This window comes from Cryptosporidium ubiquitum, assembly GCF_001865345.1.
Source record: "Cryptosporidium ubiquitum isolate 39726 chromosome Unknown contig_25, whole genome shotgun sequence".
NCBI classification, from domain to species: domain Eukaryota; phylum Apicomplexa; class Conoidasida; order Eucoccidiorida; family Cryptosporidiidae; genus Cryptosporidium; species Cryptosporidium ubiquitum.
The window spans coordinates 122,300-141,124 of NW_021639822.1; the positions used below are offsets into that span (position 1 = coordinate 122,300).

The window sequence follows — 18,825 nt, forward strand, 5'->3', positions numbered from 1 at the left end:
TATATAATATTACTAGTCTACCAATTTTTTTCTCTACTATTCTTTCCCCTCTTAAATCTACCTTATTCTTACACGTAATTCGATTTATCAAAATTATCTTTTATTTACGGAAAATTATTTTTCAAATTTTCGAATATATTCAAATATAAAATAGAAAATTTGATTACTAAATTACTATTAAATATTCTAATTTCCATGATATTTTTCTTACTGATATTTAAATAATTAATGTTCTCGTGCAATTTTCACTTTAAAATATAAACTAATTTCCATGCATGCAAATCACACGTAATGATTGACTCTGAACTCTTTAGAACTGACGTCATCGCTAGGAAGAGGATCTATGATATGATTTCTTGAAAATCCGACAAAGAACCATAAGATATTTGCGGTAACAAATAATAAAAGGAAAATTCCGATACTACATGGAACAGAAACTGCAGGGTCTGCAAAATTGATTGCAGAGTAAATGAAGCCTAGATCGTCTTGAGATTGTGGATTTGGTAATTTTAGTATATAATACACTATCGTAAAAATCATGTATATAACACAGTAAAGGAATGAGTAGAATGCTTGAGAAATAAAGAATGGAATTGTGGTGAAATATGTATCTAGTGAAAGCAAAACTGCAGTTAGTCCATGCTTATTAAATGTTAAGAAAGAGAATCCATCAACTCCAACTGGAGATATTATGCTCATTGACCAGTAAACAATAGAAACAATGAAAGATGCTGGAAATGCAATTGCATGGAATACCCACATAAGTCTAATTAATAACGGTAAATTAATATTTGTTGTAGTATTATCCATTCTTTGGTTAATTTCATCGGCAAAATGGGGTCTATCTGTTTCTTTACAATATTTGATAATAAACATATGGGACTGTAAATGGTTGAAATATCTTTTAAAAATGTTTTTGGTTTTTTTGGGTAAAATATATTCATTTACTTCATTTTTATGTTCACTTTTATCATTGATTGCATTCTTGTTCAAGTTATTTGGAGATTCAAAATTTGTAGAAATTGAAACAATGCTTGCATGGCCATAAGAAGCCTCCTTATTCCTATTGCTATTGTTACTGTTTTCGAGATTCAAGTCAACCATTTGAACTTCACTAATTTGTATATTTTTTGGGCTACTTGAGTATCCATTTGTTGTATGGTCTGACACAACAACTTGTTCCTTGTGTTTTGAATAGTCAATATGATCAAATTTTCGATCCAAAACATTCATTATTGAACCACGAGGCCTATTGATTTGGTGGCTGATATCATTCCCATCAAGTCTCAAATGAATCCTTCCGCCAATAGATGGACTATTTGTAAGTTCCAAAGACTTAATGTATTTTTTTCTTCCAATAGAGTTATTTGCATATGAATATATAGTTGAAGTTGTTGCGAAAAAATAGTAAATAATAGTGACTGCGTATGTCCAATTTGTAACATACACTCCCCAATACATAGCATACCCTAGGTTATAATAATTAGAAACATCCAATCCAAGCATAATAAGTAGATATAAAAAAACAACTAGCCTCAGGTAAATCAAAAACCATTGTGGAATAATCCAAGAACAGTTAAAGTGATTTGTCTGCTCAAATTCATCAAAAGAAAATGTGATTCTATTTATAGCTCTACTAACTTTATATTCCCAAACAAATCTCTGCAAGATTAGTTTCCATCCTCTTTTAACACCTTCTGAACTATTTGCCATTTTTTTTTAAGTTAATTTACTTTATATTACGATATTTTTTGTTGATTACAATCTTCTTTTATTATATAAACTACAAACTTTGTATTCTTACTAATTTAACAAAATAATTAATTCGTATCTCTTTTTAACTCCACTTATAGAACAACAACAAAAATATTAATAATCCAAGTTACTATTGTTGCCGTATTTATATATCACTAATATTTATTTTATTATATTAAATAACTTAAAAAAGATCTTAATCAATAAATTGCGTAATATCAAATACAGAAATGCATCTAGAACAAAACTCTGAGATAATATACTTTCTGGTACTTTATATTATTAATTACATACAGTATTGTCGAGGGTGACTAATGTACACTTAAGTATATTTTTTTTAGAAATTTAAAGCAACTTAAACCTAATTAAAATTTCAGCAATGACTCTGGAAACACTTTAAAACTTGTTCATTCTACAAAAAAAACTGCATTTTAATCGAGTTTTAACTGTTAATTTACTTGATTATTTCTCAATAATTATCTATTGATACAACAATCTTTTTATATTCTCACACTTAAATCATTTACCACCTCGGTATTTCCCGCTAAAGAACTTTTTATTATACACCCTATGAAACTTTTTCATTTTTATATATTGGCGCCAAAACGCGGCATGCATTTTATTGTGGACAATTTGTAGTTATATATAAATTATATATATATATTTAGGAAAAAAATTGTGGGGAAATAAATGGTAAGAAAGAATGTTGATAATGAAAACTTTAATTTATTTTGCTTAGTTTATACTTTTTTAACCATGTTTAATACGATTACCCTTTATAATTAGTCAGAATTTTATGGAAAATGAGGACGAACATATTAAGTGCATATATGCATTTGGATGAATTTTTTACAATTAATTAAGTAGATCTGAATTTTAAAACTTGAATTCATAATTTTAGTATTTTAATAATTCATTTGATATATGTTTATTCAAATTACATCGAATTCCTTTTTTACAGGTGTAACTTTATCATTATTTTAATATAAAAAAATAGTGTAAATGATCTTTAGTGGCGTATAATGTCTTTGCAAAATGTTAATAAATGATTATTTGGAAATAATTATTAATTAATATATTTAGAAAAAAAAAAAAATCATTTAAAAAAAAATAGGTTTAATAATATAGTGAAGTAATGAATATTTTCTTTTGGTATGAATGAATGCATGCGTATAAGCTTATTTTAGGCAAAATACATCAGAGATAAAAAGCAAGTATTAGTCAATTTTAAGATTTTTTCTTTTGAATATTGTGTAAATGCGTTAAAAAATTGCATTAAAGGAGAAAATGTCAACATTAACAAGGTCTAACACATTATTTACGCTGCCAGGAGTATCACAATATGCTAGAACTGGAAGTTTTAATACAGTGATTGATCATTTAGAATTAGAAAATAACTTGGAGATTGTTAAAGAAGGCCAAAATACAAAAAGAGTTTGCGATATAGCGAAACCGGTCAAAAAAGTTGAATCGGAAAGTAAAAAAGATATAGTTGGTCAGAAAAAGAATAAAAATGCAAATTACCACGAATTAGAGGTTCAACTAATGATGAAGGATAGAATGATAGAGGAATTATTAGAGGAAAATGGGAAACTAATTGACAGTATGAATAAGATAGAACAAGATAAGATAGACGAAACAAATAGAATACAACAAGGAACAGAAATGATATTACAACAAGTAGTAGAAGACAATGAATGGTACAAAGCACAATTTTTGGAGATGAAGAATGAATTAGAAAAAGCTATATCTCAGACTAGAAACAAAGGAAGAGAAATAACTACTTTAGAGAAAAGATGTAAAAATTTGATAGAGGAGAAGGAAACAATACAGAATTTTTTGGATGAGTTAACTGTACAATATGATGAAAGAGTTTATCAGTTACAAAAACATAGTCAGAACATAAATGATATAAGAAAGTTGGTGAAAAAGTATCTCGGACGCAATAGTAGAGTAAGAAGATATAAAGAACAATTACCAGATACTTTATATTGTTCAATTAATGATATAATACAGAAAATTAAAGAATTATTGAATTCTGAAAGTAATTTTTCAAAAATTAAATATTTGGTGGATGAGGTGGAAATAAATACATTAAACTTTGAGACAGAAATTGAAGAAATACTGGAGAAAATTAATTGTAAAAACTACAATATTGAAAATCCAAATGAAAATATTAATAAAGATATTGATTTAACCTGCCAATCAGTAATGGAAAATCAAAATGATTTAAAGTTAAATAGTGATTATCAGAAAATTAATAGTGAACTGGAAAATGCAAAAAATGAAATTGAACAATTAAAATTTGAGATTACTAGAAAGGCAGAAATTATTGAAGAATTAAAAAATTCGAATAAAAATGTTAAATTGGATATTCTTGATAATATTAATAATTCAAAAGAAGATTCAAAAATCAAGGTTCTTGAAGAGAAAATTAGTATTTTAGAAAATGAAAAATACGAATTAATTAAAAAGATTGCAAATATTAATCGAAACAATATGAGTAATCAATTAAATGTTAACGAATATATTAATAGAAAATTATTAGTAATTACAGAAGAAGGAATCTCTTCTAGTGTAAATACAAATAAAAGTGTGAGCAACAATGAAGAGGATAATGTTCAAATAGATCAGATATTAAATAATGAAAATTATAAAACTTGTGTTAAAGATTGTGATAAAGATAATGCAATCGAGAAAAACAATAATGAAGAAATGCAGGTAGTTTCAGTTTCTGATATTATTGATAAATATATAAAATACCCTGTTGATAATAATGGGAAAAAAAAAATTATACAAAGAAATTCTATTCAAAGAAATAAATACTATTAGGTAAACGATTAAATTAGAATTTAATTTAATATTTTTTTTTTTTGTGGCTAATAAAAATATTTTTCCATGGTTTAAAGTTTTCAACCTGATTAAAATTTTTGCATGCCCTCATAAAATTTATTATTATTTAAAAAAAAAAATTAAATAGCTGAAAATTTGAGATTTTGATTCTAAATGACGGAGATTATCGATATAGAAGAATTTTTGAATAGCATTGAGAGAAGAATTAAGAAATGTGAGGAAACCATTTCTTTGCAAAAAGAGGACTTTGGAAATCTTGGTAATAAATACAAAGAAGTTTCAAATAAATCAACAGAAAATATTTCATCAAATAGTTCACTAACCCCTATTCAAAATAGGTTCGCAATTGGTCAGAATAGTTTGATGGCTAGTTTAGAAAATGATATTCAAGAACTCAATAAAATTAAAAATGATCAAAATTATTCAATAAATTACAAGTTAGATCATATAGAAGCAATAATTAAAAAAATATATACTTTAAGCCCTTTGGAAAATTGGTTATCTACTTACGAAACAATAAAGGCATATTTAGAAATGGATTCAGCAGATTTTGAATCATCCGTCTTAACTTTAGATTTGAGGAAAGCATATATAATGGAACATTTTGACGAGTTTAATACAATGAAAAGTCAATTAATTGAGTTGGAGAGTTTGTTACCGTTTTTAAATCAAGAAATAGATATCCAAAGTATTAATGACACTAAAAAAAAGCTAAGAGATTTGGAAAATAGGTCTAAAAGAATCAACTACGAGACTAAATTACTTTGGGAAAATCTTGAAAAGTTAGTATTTTCCTATTCAAATTTCATCTATAAATATAACCTATTAACTTTAAATCAATAATTTAATCTACTTGAATTCTATTTGAAGGATTAAGAAGTCAATCAAAATTATTAAAAGTCATAAATATAATTTAACTATAATATTAATAAAGTTCTAAATTAATCAAATTCATCAATGTAGTAAGATTCTTTCTTAGTACTTTTAATCATATTCTTAAGAATATTAATTCTTTCACTTATATCTTTAGTATTTGATAATTTTTTCATTAATTGTTCTCTCGTATATAAAGGAATTATCTTTCTTGTATTATTTGGTGTTTTTAATTCATAATTATTCTTATTTCTGTCATTTATTAGGTAATTGTTAATGTTTGGTTGTTCATAATTATGTTGTCTTTGTCTACTTTTATTGAGTTTTTGAAAGTACTTGTAATAAGAATAATTGTCAGATTCTAATTCAGAAGAAATGGTTGTGTGATTATATTTTGGGGCGTAGTCTTGGATGTTGTAGAAATCATCATAATCATTATTAAAGTTGAATCTATTACTTAAGGCACTGGTTTGTCTGGATATTAAATCATTTTGAGTTCTACGAACAGAATCTATTGCAGATCTTAAGGCAGAGTTCTTCCTATTTGTTCTTGAAGAGGAAGAGGGAGAGAAAGAGGAGGAATAATATGCAGGAAGAGAACTTGTAGAATAAGAACCATTATATTGATCATTTCCATTTTTGAAAGAATCTTTAATAAACCTGTAAGTTTTAATCTGGTTATGTAATAGATCAGAGTTTAAAACCTTTGAGTTGATATTATTATTATTACAACTATTATTAGTGACATAATTATTGGTATCTTTATTACTTTGCTTATCAATCAAGTATGAGTTATTTATATCCTGCATTTTTGAATTATTATTTCCTTGAGAATTATTTAAATATGATGGAATTCTTAGTTCCGATAATTCTAAAGTTCCACGTGTATTTGGTGAACTCAATTGGTTTATTACATTATTATAATTATCAATCATTTTAATATCTTCACTATTATTTCCATTATATTGAGATTCATCATTTTCTGTATTATTGGTTACTTGCTTATTATTACTTAATTCAGTTAAATTACGTAAATTCTCATGTAGATTAAAATTTTCAAGCTTAATTAGTTCTACCATTTCTTTAAGACACGTAATAATATTAATATTCTCCATTGTTGAGGAGTCCTTAATGTTATTATGGAAAGTAGATCTCAAATGTAGTATTATTTCTGAATCTGTTCCTTCAAATTTAATAATTAATATATAATCCTTTTCTTTTGTAGGTTCTTCAAAGGTATTATCAATTGGTCTGGGATTTGGAATTTTATCCATATATTCAAAGTATTTCATTAAATTCATTGATAATAAGTTTTCTGATGGAGATTCATCATCCATCATTTCCAAAAAATTCAATAATGAGTTTTTTTGGTCACCCTTATCATAACTATTCAATATATTTCCCTTTATAACATCCCATACAAAATAGCCTTCCCATGGCCCACCGAGTTTTGTAGTCAGTTCTATTGGATTAAATGATGTCATAATTATTTTTAAAATGTAATTTGATTCATTATGATCTTTGTTCTCCTTATACTTTAAAACACTATTTAAGGATTCGTCTTTATTCTCAAAGTTCAATAATATTGCCGAAATTGCCAGTTTAAATTCAATTTCATTCTGGGAGATTATTCTAAAAATTTTCTTTATACATTTTCCTTTCATTTTGAGTAGTTCCCCATAGAAATATTTCTCAGTTTACTTAGAACTTATATGCATTATTTAAATGTATTTATTTGTTTATTTTTAAATTGATATACATATATATTGTATAATACATGCACACATTAGTTATAAAATACTATTAATATTATTTCTGAAGATCAAGAAACTTATTAAAATGTTCATTTATTTAGGAAATATATTAGTGAATAAAAAAGTAAAGAAGGACTTTCTGAACAATTTTCTTTTAATTTCATGCCAATATTTAAAAGCTGGAATTCAAGATTAATTAATTAGATTCCCTTCTATACATAGATTTATAAATAACGTAAAGAAAGAATATTCTGATAGTAATTTTCCTTGAGTAATTAATTCTGCCTCTTCTTTTTTTAACTAATTGAAGTACATTTTTCAAATTAAAATTAGTTGGTTAAATTAATATGAGAAAAAAATTACCAAAATCAATATTATTACATATCATTAAAATTTAATTTGTATTTTTATTTTGGCGCCAGACTTTATTAGTAATTTTTAATAATATGTGGGGAACTCCCAGTAAAAGTACAATTAAAAAGAAAATAAAGATGATTTTAAGAATTAATATTTATTTTTATGTAAATAGATCTATTTTACAGAGTTTTAACTTATTTTCCTTTGCACTTGCTAATTTTTGTCTAGTTTTGAATGTTTTTCATCAAAATGCTACATATGAGAAACCACCACTTATGTTAATGGCTAATAAAAGTAATTTTAGCAAATAAGATAAGATTGAATTATTTTAAAATAAAATCAAAAATTAATTCCTTTATCTGAAGCATTTTATAATATTGATATTCACAATTGAATTTAATTTATATTATCAAGTTCCCTAACTTTTATTAAATATTTTTAAAAAATAAATTTTCCACTTATATTTTCTTTTTATTGTTACCAAATTTGTTTGCATGCATACATGCATTTTGAATATTTATATATTTTCTTGTGGACAAAAAATTAATATTTTTTTAAAATTAATAAAAATTAAAATAATTAAAAGGAGGGAATAGCTGAGATACAAATCAATTTTTTTGAAAAATCATTATCATACTAATACAATTTATATTAATAAATTTTTTTTTCTTCTTCTTTTTTCTTTTCCTAATTTCTTCTTATCTCTTATTATTAACAGTTAAGAAGATAATACATATACATAAGAACTGATAATGAAGAAAAACTGAATTTATAATTTAAAAAAAATGCAAATAATTAATCATGTATATTTGAGTTAAGATTTAAATCATAGAGCCTTATTAATTAATGGGCAATAAGAAGAATAGAAGGAATAGAAAGAGGCATAGAGGAAAGAGAAAAAGTTACATGTTGCCAACTAAAAAATATCAGTAATTTAATCTAATTTAAAGAAAAAATGAATAAGAACTCCGTGAATAAGTTCAGATCATTTATTATTGTAATTCATCAAAAATATGGATGTTTACTTTTAAAATCATCTAAAAAAAGTGAACATGATATTTTTCAATTACCAGGAGGTAGACTAGATGAAAAAGATTTGATAATCAATCAACTGGAAATGAACAATGATGATTATAATATTAAAACACATATTTTACCTAAAGAAGATTCTTTTAAAGTAGCAGCAGCTAGAGAATTATATGAAGAAACTGGAATGGATTTTAGAAATCGGCTTCATATGTTAAAGCCACTAGAATTCGATTTACCTAAAAAATGGAAATTTTTTTACTTGGACATTACCAATACAGAAATAACTGAAAATCAATGTCAAAATAAAAGTGATAGAAATTGTTATTTTAAACCATTTCAAAAAATTGCTAAATACTTCATATCAATACTTTACACACTAAACAACTGTTTTAATACCACAAATTTCCATTTGAAATTGTCTAAAGAGCACGAAAGTTTTTTGTTTGAAAAAGACTTAGTAAAAGCTTCTCAGCTCGTTCAATCTCACAGTAAAGGTATATGCTCTAAGGCACTATTACTCTTTAAACAAAACTACCAAACATAAAACATCTTTCCCATTTGAATTCCCCTCTACATTATTTCATTGTTTCACGCAATACCAACAACACATAACCATTATAATCTCCATAAAGAAGTATTTTAACATTGAAGTTCACAAAAAAAGTAGATATTTTTTAGAATATTCAAATCTTTAAAAAAAATTTCAATCAGGTAAATCTGATAACTAAACCACCAACTAAAAAATAACAATAATAATTATTATATTACTATCATTAAAATATTAATAATTAACTTTCTTAAAAATTTTCTCTTTTTCATTTCATCCAAATTTCCGTCTTTATTATCTGTATCAAATCAATTTTATAATGTTTTGAATAAAGTAAATAATCATCCCCATCCACATAAATGCATGTGTATGTGGGCGCTCATGTAAAAAATGACGTGTTAAAAAATAATAAATAGAATAAAGTAGAAATAGTGATTATAATAGTGATGATTATTGTAGTTCAACTTTTGATATAGCAAGTTTAGTTTGAATTTTAGAGTCTAATCAAATGTTATTTTGTAAGCTTTGGTTATAATAATGAAATTTCTTAGAAACAAAAGAATAATTGTTATGAATTCTGATTAGGTGATGATGAGACTGGTAGGTCCATAATGAATTCAGAATTCCCATTATTATCATTGCTACTATTGTCTATAACTTTAATCTTGTTTGGAGGAGAGTCGACACTTATTGATGTGTTTTTAACTGTTTCTGTAAACCCTCCATTACTACTATTGCTTATGTTGGTAGAACTTGTTCCTTGATTAATCATGTTTCCGTTACTGTTTTCAGTTTTTAAAGCATCTATTGCTCTTTTCTTGCTTCCCAAAGACTGAGAGGATGAATTGGAAGTACTGAAGCTAGTATTGGCATTTGTAGCTGAAGCAGCAGCAGCTACCGAAGCTGCCATATTGGCTCCTACAAGCATATTGGCTCTAGCTGCAGCGACGGCAGCAGCAGCCATGTTAGGATTGGATACTCCAAAGAAAAGCGGAGTTGATGCAGCCGCAACAGCTGCAGCTGCAGCTGAAACAGGATTACCAGAACTAAAGATACTGTATGGATGGGGTGGAGCTGTAGTTTGGACCATTGGGAAAGGAAGAATCGGTTGAGGGTGCCTGAACCCAGCCACAGAAACTGCTGCAGCTGCAGCTGCCGCTGCATACCTGGCTCTGGCCAAAGACACCGCAGCGTCATTCATCCTTTGTTGAATGGCAGCCGCAGCTGCACTCATAGTGGAAGAGGTTGGGATAGAACATCCAGTAAAACCTCCAATACCTGACTGGTCTCCTCTGCCTGATGTTTGTTTAGAATTTCTTGAATTAGAAGATGAGCCACCTCCAATCCCGAGATAAGCCATGGCACTCGAAGGAATTCCACCATTATGGCCTTCATGAATCAAAAGTCCTGAACCAACATTATTCATCCCTCCAATTCCAGCTTGGAGATGTATATTACCAACTCCCAATATATTGGAAGATCCTTGAACCTGGCCCATTCCAGTCCCTGGGGTTCCATAAACTACACTTCTTGCAACATTTTGACGGCCAATATAGGCAGTACCGGAAGGTGTTATAATTTTGTGAAGATTGCAAGAAAGGAAGCAGTCTCTTAAGAATTCCTCTGCAATTTTCTGGGTAGCTTTCCTATAACTTTCCCAGCCTCCTGTAATCTTTTCAGGATCAGTTAACTCTAATGGAAATTCTACATGGAAAGTATTCAAAGTCTGTATAAAGTTATCCAAAACAGCTTGCCTCTTCTCATATTCTTGCTCTGCTTCATCTGGAAGAAGAGGACAGCTTCTTCTAGTATGCATTCTTCCAGACAACCCACAAAGAGAACAGTATGAACGTGTTTGAAACTTTGAGTCTACTCCTCCGTTCTTGGAAAGTAGAATAAACTCCTCCATTGAGGCTATCTTAGTTCCATCTGCTAGTTGTAAAGGCTGCCCTGTTTGTACATCAATTTGAGTTACTCCAGAAGGTACTGACACTTTCACAACTTCTAAGGGATAAGGACATCCTGAGACATCGTGGAATGGAAGAAGGCAATTATCACATAGACGAAGCCATTCTCCAGGAGGCCTCATCCAAGGGCTCTTTCGTAATCCTCCAATTTGCTTCTCAAGATCAGGATCAGTCTCCCCATTGGCTCCATTCGTAGCTGCAGCTAATATGGCAGCTTCATGTTTTGCATTCTCTTGAATATATTCCTGTTGGAGTTTATATAACAAAGGCGGAAAAAGCCTTTCAAATCCTTTCCTTATAAGAGACTCTGTTAGTTTCCATGCAGCTTCTATATTTCTTTTTCTCCCTGATAAATATGGACTAGTTCTATTCCCTGAGTTAGGACCTAGATAAGCAAATTGGTCTAGATTCTTCTGACCAGATTTTAGTACATCCGACTTAAGCTGTTCATTCATCTTTCTCCTTCGTTGTTGCTCCTCTAAAAGTTGTTGTCTAGAAAGCTTCTTCCTAATTTCTTGTTGTTGAAGTGCCTTACATTTGGAGCATAGGAAAAGAATCATTGAGTCTCGCGAAACATTCCATCCTCTTTTGTTTAAGTTCTCAAAAAAACTGTCTAAAACTTGATGTCTGGCATACTCTGGAGGGAAGCAATCTATACAAAACGTTGTAGGGCACTCACTACAGTGAATCAGGAGTCCTCCTGCCTGAGTGGCTCTTCTGAAGCAAAGACAGCATTCATGCCAAGGGCAAATCCATGTCCTAGGCGGTACCTTGTCTAATCCCAAACATTGAGACCAATGATATGACTTTGGACATCTGTTGCAGTTAATCAACCCCATCTTCTTCATATATTCATCAACTTGAGCTATTGATCCACTGGATTTGCTACTACCTCCTGCCTGTGAAGAAGATGATGATGAGTTTGCAGAGGAATCTTTTGAATTAGTATCCTTTCCAGTAGTAGAATTATTGCTATTACTACTACCATTTCCATTATTAGAAACATCACCATAATTTGGTGGTGAACCACAACATCCAGCACCAGCTACTGCTCCAGCTGTTGACCCTGAATTACTACTATTAATGTTACCATTTAAATTAGAGTTTGCCTTATCCTTGTTTCCAGAATTGGAACATTCTAACTTAGCTTGTCCACAACGGAAACAACTTCTTTCATGTTTAAGTGTGGGCTTCTTGTCCTCATTACTTCTGGATTTCATCTCCCAATGAAGAGGATTGTATACTGGGGGAGGGGGTTTTCTGGTCCTTTTTGATCTCCATAAACTGTCATCATCACCACCACTAGTCGTAGGAGAAATGTTAATAGATGTATTACCGACTGTCTGTGAGGTAATATTATTCCCTGCTGAATCCAAGACTTCGTCTGAAGGAGAGACGTTCACATTAGACATAGTTTTTGTTAAGCTAGATCCATTAATAGCATTCGAATTCTCACCACCACAGTTACCTAAACCACCACCAGTTGTGGCTCCGGGATTATCATCCATCTCATCACAAAGAATATCAGTGATGTCTACCTCTTCATCAGCTTTAAGGGTTACCTGTTGTCCGTCTTCTCCAGATATCACGTTCTGAACATCATCTCCCTTCTCCTCTTCTTCCTTCTGCATAAGTACATCTTCATCAGGAATTGGAACCCTCTTCCTATCCATTAAAGCTTCCAAATTTAATCCAAACAATTTAGAGGTATCTCCCAAGTGCAGCAAAGCTCTTCTACCATATCTAATAAGCTTTGTAACCTCCTCAGCTGAAAGCTTTTCCTCAGCAACAAAATGGTCATTATCAAAAACTTTGGAATGTACATCAACAGATTCTGTTTGATTGTCGTCCCTTGCAGAACCTTTAATAATCATTTTGTCAAGCTTAAGCTTTTGCTCACGCCCGAAAACCATTCTCTCCTCTACACTCCATTCGGTAACCAGCTTCCAAATACAAACATCTCTGGTTTGTCCAATCCTATGGGCTCTGTCCACAGCCTGGAGATCAACAAAAGGGTTCCAATCCTCGTCATACATCACAACATGATTTGCACTAACCAGGTTTATTCCCAGTCCTCCAGCTCTAGTACATATTAAATAAACCAGTACATAGTTATCTGGAAGGCCAAACTCTCTTATGTCTAATTCTCTTATCAACTTGTTTGTGCTTCCATCCAATCTCATATATTGCCATCCTCTCCATAGGCAATAATTCTCCAACTCGTCCAGAATTAGTTGGAACTGAGTAAAGATCAATATCTTATGCATCTTACACTTTCTAGATCCTCCGTCTGAGTTTGGATTGATGGGTACCTGTTGGGTATCCCCCATTATATTACTCTCACTATTACTAATATTATTCTCAGCCTTAACTTCACTATTAATATTGTTACTATTATTATTAATAGTATCAACGTCCATTTTTACTATTTCCTTATCATCTCCTTCATTCTTTTCGGAATTTAAAGTGGATTCTGAACTTTCAATTTTGACTTTTTCCTCAGCTTTCTTGGACCATTTATCATACATATATTGAGAATATATATCCTTAAAATTCGGGTTTTTAAAGCTTTCTTCAAACTCATCAGTAACCTGATAGCTATCTTCAAATGACAATATCTCATTAATTGTATTGTCCTTGCTAGTTTTGGAGTCTTTTTCCTTAGTATTATTTGAACTTGAACTTCCAGATGCTGAAGAAGAGGATGAGGAACCACCAGAAGCCGACCCAACACCTGAAGCAGTTCCTCCTTTGTTTCTCAACTCAAATATTCTAGATTTGATGGACCTTATTTGTTCCCTAGTATACTTGTCGTGGCTTTCCTTATAGTTAGGAATATACTTGCAGTTTTCTCTATGAAGCTGCATTAAAAGCTTATCCAAGAAAAAGAGTTTTGAAGACCCCTTAACATGTTCCCATCCAAAAGAGCTCTTTAGTTTGTAGGCATCATCAGTTACCTCCGATAATAGATCTGGTGAAGCCTCAGCAAATACATTAAAGAGTTTATCAAGCTGAGATGATCTTGCAACTAATCCTCTGGGATGAGAACAGCAAATTCTCATCTTGATAACCAAACCAAGTAACTTTCTGAAAGAAACGTCACCGTGAACATTACCTACATCCAAGAGACGTTTATACCACTGCCAGCCAGAAGGGGAAAGAGGAAGCCAAATATCACGAATAATTTTATCTGGAAGCTTAATTACCAAATCTTTGGTGCGTCTCAATAATAGCTTTTGTAGTAAGCAGTGAAACAATTTCACTCTTTTAGAGTCAACTTTAATGCCCAAGGCATCCAAATCATCAATGTTCTCATCATCATCAGATCCACGATTACCATTTCCACCAGAAGATACACTATTATTAGCACTCTTTGTTATATCTTTCATCTGGAATATCTTCTCAAATATCTCAGAATCTTGTAAAATATCAGGGTATAAAAAGTTTAACAAAGTAAAGAGTTCCTTAAGTGAGTTCTGAAGTGGAGTTCCAGTTAGCAGAACTCTCATTGACCCACTTACTCTATCCATTGAGTGCCTTATTCGGCCCCCCTCATTCTTAATTCGATGTGCCTCATCCAAGACAATACATTGCCATCTAAAATTGTCAACAAAAAAAGACTCTTCAGTAACGACAGTCTCATAAGTTGTGATATATAGATCATACAGGCCATCAGAAGCTACAGGATCCATCATTGCATGCTCCCTTTCCCACCTACTTCCACAAATCTTTGTCAAAGTTAGTCCTGGAGTAAATCTTCGAGCCTCCCTAGCCCAGTTACCTACAGTAGATAAGGGAACTACAATCAGGTGAGGCCCGGTTATTCCCAAAGCCTTTAAACATGCCAAAAATGTCAAAGTCTGAATAGTCTTACCTAGGCCCATCTCGTCAGCTAAAATAGCACCTCCTTTAATTGAAAATGCACACAACAACCAGTGAACACCATATCTTTGATAATCCTTCAATTCTATACCCTCACTCAAAATCTGTAATGACATTTCTTTTGCTTTTATATGTGCCTCTCGGTACTTTGGTGCGTCCATAAATTCTGAGAAGTTGGCGCCATCTTTTGCATGATGAGAAAGCGCGGGGTTTTCCAAGTCGGAAGAAGAGTCCAATCGGTTGGATTCGGAAAAGTCTACCTCAAAGTCAGAATTGGAATCAGAAGCAGCATCATCATCCTGTATCTTCCTGATTCTCCTCTTCTTATTAGAGGCAATACTTGAAGATAGGTTTTGTTGTTGGTTAAGATTGGATTTCCGGTATGTTTCAGCATTCTTTTTAAGGCGTTCAAGAACTTTTCTTGAGACAAAAGGGGAAATGGCCTGTCTATTTTCCCAAAGAAAGACATCTCTATTGATGCTGGACTGCTTAATTTGCTTTTTGATACAGTTTTGCCATTGTTGGGAGAGTTTATATCGCTCCGATTTGGTCATCCTTTTGTGTCTCATATTCTTTAAGGGATCCTCACCTCTACAAACAGGGCATTTCCATTTGTCACCATCAAAAGCAAAAACTTCAGTTTCAATGCATTTTGGGTGGTACGAATAGGTGCAAAAATCACAACCTAGTAACTTCCCACCTTTTTGGCACACATAACAACTATCGCTGTTAATGTCAGTCTCGTCATTAGTCTTCTTAGTACCTCCTAAGGTCCGAACATCTCCAATTTGTTTGTTTTTATGCTTACCTGGTCCAGAATCATTATCACAGTTTGGGCAATACCAAGTTGGTGAGTCAGGCTCTTCCTCTAAACCTAAGCATCCTAAGTGAGCAGATTTAGGGCAGCCATCACAATATAACATAATATCGCCAGTTTCGTTTTCTTGGCATATATAGCAAAAGTCCTCGTTATTTTTACAATCAGGGCAGCAAAATGACTCTTCATCAATCTCAGTATCGCTTCCTATAAGATTACAGTTACGAAGACAGTCAAAGTGGAATACTTTTCCACATTGATTACATCTCAAATCTGTATCACCATCACGGCAGATATCGCAATAACGCCTCAAACCTTTTCCCTGTCTAGCCATAATTGTTAAACCCGAGGTTATTACTGTTATTAAAACACTTTATTTATAATCTGAATGTATTTGAATGTTTGTATAGTATAAGAATAATAGGTAATCAAATATATTCATACACATACATATACATATATATATAAATATACATATATATGTATATATATGTATACAGCTACCTTTTACAAAGTTTTTTTTTTCCAGTCCAATGTTGTAAAGAAATCTTCAGTTTCAAATCCTATTTTGGTTTCTTTGCTTCGAATTACAAGATTTGGCATAAATCTTAACTTAGACTTGAAATATGAGCTTTCCAAGATATCGATTTCCTATATTTTGTATTATTTTATTGGTACCTTGTAGTTTTTATCTTGGATCCTTAATAAATACTCTCAAACTTGTATGTGTTGAACCCCTCAATCATATACTCATAATAATATGACATCCAATTATTGGGTTCGACTCCTCCTTTCCTCAGTAAATTAAAAAAAAAGGCGATTGAGCTCTTTCTCTTATTTTCTTCTTTTTTAATTACTCTCTTTAAACATTTTCATATTTTGTGCAAACTATCTACTTAAATAGCAGACATACAGACGTACATACGTATTGACTGTCCAATAATATGTGTAGTTACTTGCTATTCCATCACGCGGCTGTCTGCACCTACCCTCCCTTTCCAATATCTATTATTGAGACATATATGTATTAATAATTTAAAAAATTAGGTTTTTTAATATTTTTTTTTTATTTTAACTTTAAAATTTTTTTTTATTTAAAGTTATTTAGTTCACTTAAATTTGGTTTTTCTAACGTTTTCAATGTCATGCAATTTACACCCATTTAACTAATTTTCACCGGTATACATTCTTTTACTTACATGTGGGGGATTGACACGTGTACTTTTTTCCCAATTGACTTTTTTTAATTTAATTTTCTGGTAATTTCGGTTTTCACTTCGTTCTTTTTTAGCTGAATCCCTACTCTACATAAAGCCAGGAGTTCTAGACTAGAAAGAAAACACCCAATTCTACTCAAAATAAAACACTACACTATTAACACCAGTTTTTTAATAATTTTGACGCCAGTATTTTCTACTATTTTCCGAGTACAATTATAAATATTACGTGATAATGATTAATCAACTTAAAGAATTCAATGACAAATTACAACTATTTTTTAGTTTTCTTCGTTTAAGAATATAAATATAAATTTTTTTTAGACTATTAATTCAATTCAAAATAATTCTCGAAAATGCCGCCTAAACTCTTTAGCGCCAATACAACCAAGTCTTGAAGTTATTTATGTAATTACTGTGGGGATAAGTGAGGGGAAAACAAGGTATTAGCCTGAGTGAATAAATAAAATATATTATTAAATGAAAATTTAACACTTTAAATTAATTAGGTGATCAAGTAATGGCAAGTTTGAAATTAATTGGCAATTTTTTTTGTCATATTTAAGTAAAACTTGTATTAAATTAGATAATCCATTTAAAGAGGAGAAAAAATAGATATATGTTTATAATATAGAAAAAAAAGGGGAACCAATATTTTGAATATATAAACTTTGTCTGTACAAGCTTGGAGGTATTTTTTAAATACTTTGAGAAAATCAGAAATATTGTTATTTTACTTCAACTTTTCATTATTTGGAGTTCAAATACAATAATTAATTAAATCATTAGTATTTCTCTTCACACTAATGATCAGATTAGGAATCCATTAAACCATTTCTTACAGCATTCTATACTAAATTAAAACTCACTTCATATTGTAATGCAATAAAATATTAACTAATTAAGAAACTTATATTTAAAAAAAAATTAGTAAAGTATACAAAAATGATCATAAAAAATAGTAATGATGGGTACGTTATAGATAACATTAACGGAGTTTGGGGAATTCCCATGAATAACGAGCATATAAATATTTTAAACGAAATTCCATGGTTCAAGTATATAACTCTTCCAATTGAAAGAAATTGGGATGGGTTAAAACTGTTCCTTTGGACTAATGATAACTATTATTTGGCGCATATAATCTGTATAATCTATGCATTCTTCATTTATCTTGGACCAAAAATCATGAAGAAACGAAGTCCTTTAAAATTAGAAAAGCATTTGAAATATTGGAATCTTTTTCTGGCGATTTTCTCATGGATTGGAACTCTCCGTCTGATGCCATATATTCTAAACAACCTTTTTAAGTATGGCTTTCTCTTCTCTATCTGCTCCCCCCAAATAGCTCAATTAACGAAAGGCCCAACAGGTTTATGGCTTAGTTTATTCGTATACTCAAAGTACATTGAATTAATTGATACTTTTTTTATTATAGCTAGAAAAAAATCACTTTCCTTTTTACATTGGTTCCACCACCTTACCGTACTTCTATATACATGGGATGCATACGCCCACTGCCAAACCATTGGAGTCCTCTTTTGTGCCATTAACTACTTCGTCCACTCCATTATGTACTTTTATTACTATCTTTCCTCCTGTGGGAAAAAACCAAAATGGGGCATGGCTATCACAGTCCTCCAAATCATTCAAATGATTATTGGTACCATTCTTACTACCTCCGGTATTTATTACTCTTATAAGCATCCTTTTGTGAACGTCTTCCCTACAGAGCATCTAACTCAGCCCCTCAAAGTTGGTTGCTATTTCGTTA

The 18,825-nt window shown here is 30.6% G+C and overlaps 7 protein-coding genes across 7 annotated transcripts; 3 read left to right on the top strand and 4 right to left on the bottom strand.

Annotated features, from left to right (window-relative positions):
* Positions 1 to 282: 282 nt before the first annotated feature.
* cubi_03683 (uncharacterized protein) lies at positions 283 to 1,713 on the bottom strand (the record flags this gene model as incomplete). Its single annotated transcript, XM_029020697.1, has 1 exon — positions 283 to 1,713. The coding sequence occupies one exon, from the start codon at positions 1,711 to 1,713 to the stop codon at positions 283 to 285; it is 1,431 nt and encodes a 476-aa protein (XP_028874194.1).
* Positions 1,714 to 3,042: 1,329 nt separating this feature from the next.
* cubi_03684 (uncharacterized protein) lies at positions 3,043 to 4,587 on the top strand (the record flags this gene model as incomplete). Its single annotated transcript, XM_029020698.1, has 1 exon — positions 3,043 to 4,587. The coding sequence occupies one exon, from the start codon at positions 3,043 to 3,045 to the stop codon at positions 4,585 to 4,587; it is 1,545 nt and encodes a 514-aa protein (XP_028874195.1).
* A 174-nt stretch (positions 4,588 to 4,761) lies between these two features.
* Positions 4,762 to 5,451, top strand: cubi_03685 (uncharacterized protein; the record flags this gene model as incomplete). Its single annotated transcript, XM_029020699.1, has 1 exon — positions 4,762 to 5,451. The coding sequence occupies one exon, from the start codon at positions 4,762 to 4,764 to the stop codon at positions 5,449 to 5,451; it is 690 nt and encodes a 229-aa protein (XP_028874196.1).
* Positions 5,452 to 5,549: 98 nt separating this feature from the next.
* Positions 5,550 to 7,145, bottom strand: cubi_03686 (uncharacterized protein; the record flags this gene model as incomplete). Its single annotated transcript, XM_029020700.1, has 1 exon — positions 5,550 to 7,145. The coding sequence occupies one exon, from the start codon at positions 7,143 to 7,145 to the stop codon at positions 5,550 to 5,552; it is 1,596 nt and encodes a 531-aa protein (XP_028874197.1).
* Positions 7,146 to 8,547: 1,402 nt separating this feature from the next.
* On the top strand, positions 8,548 to 9,165 carry cubi_03687 (uncharacterized protein; the record flags this gene model as incomplete). The annotated part of the gene is made up of 1 exon (XM_029020701.1): positions 8,548 to 9,165. One exon carries the CDS (start codon positions 8,548 to 8,550, stop codon positions 9,163 to 9,165), a length of 618 nt encoding a protein of 205 aa, XP_028874198.1.
* A 571-nt stretch (positions 9,166 to 9,736) lies between these two features.
* Positions 9,737 to 16,168, bottom strand: cubi_03688 (ISWI related chromatinic protein; the record flags this gene model as incomplete). Its single annotated transcript, XM_029020702.1, has 1 exon — positions 9,737 to 16,168. One exon carries the CDS (start codon positions 16,166 to 16,168, stop codon positions 9,737 to 9,739), a length of 6,432 nt encoding a protein of 2,143 aa, XP_028874199.1.
* A 2,374-nt stretch (positions 16,169 to 18,542) lies between these two features.
* Positions 18,543 to 18,788, bottom strand: cubi_03689 (uncharacterized protein; the record flags this gene model as incomplete). Its single annotated transcript, XM_029020703.1, has 1 exon — positions 18,543 to 18,788. The coding sequence occupies one exon, from the start codon at positions 18,786 to 18,788 to the stop codon at positions 18,543 to 18,545; it is 246 nt and encodes an 81-aa protein (XP_028874200.1).
* Between the last annotated feature and the right edge of the window lie 37 nt (positions 18,789 to 18,825).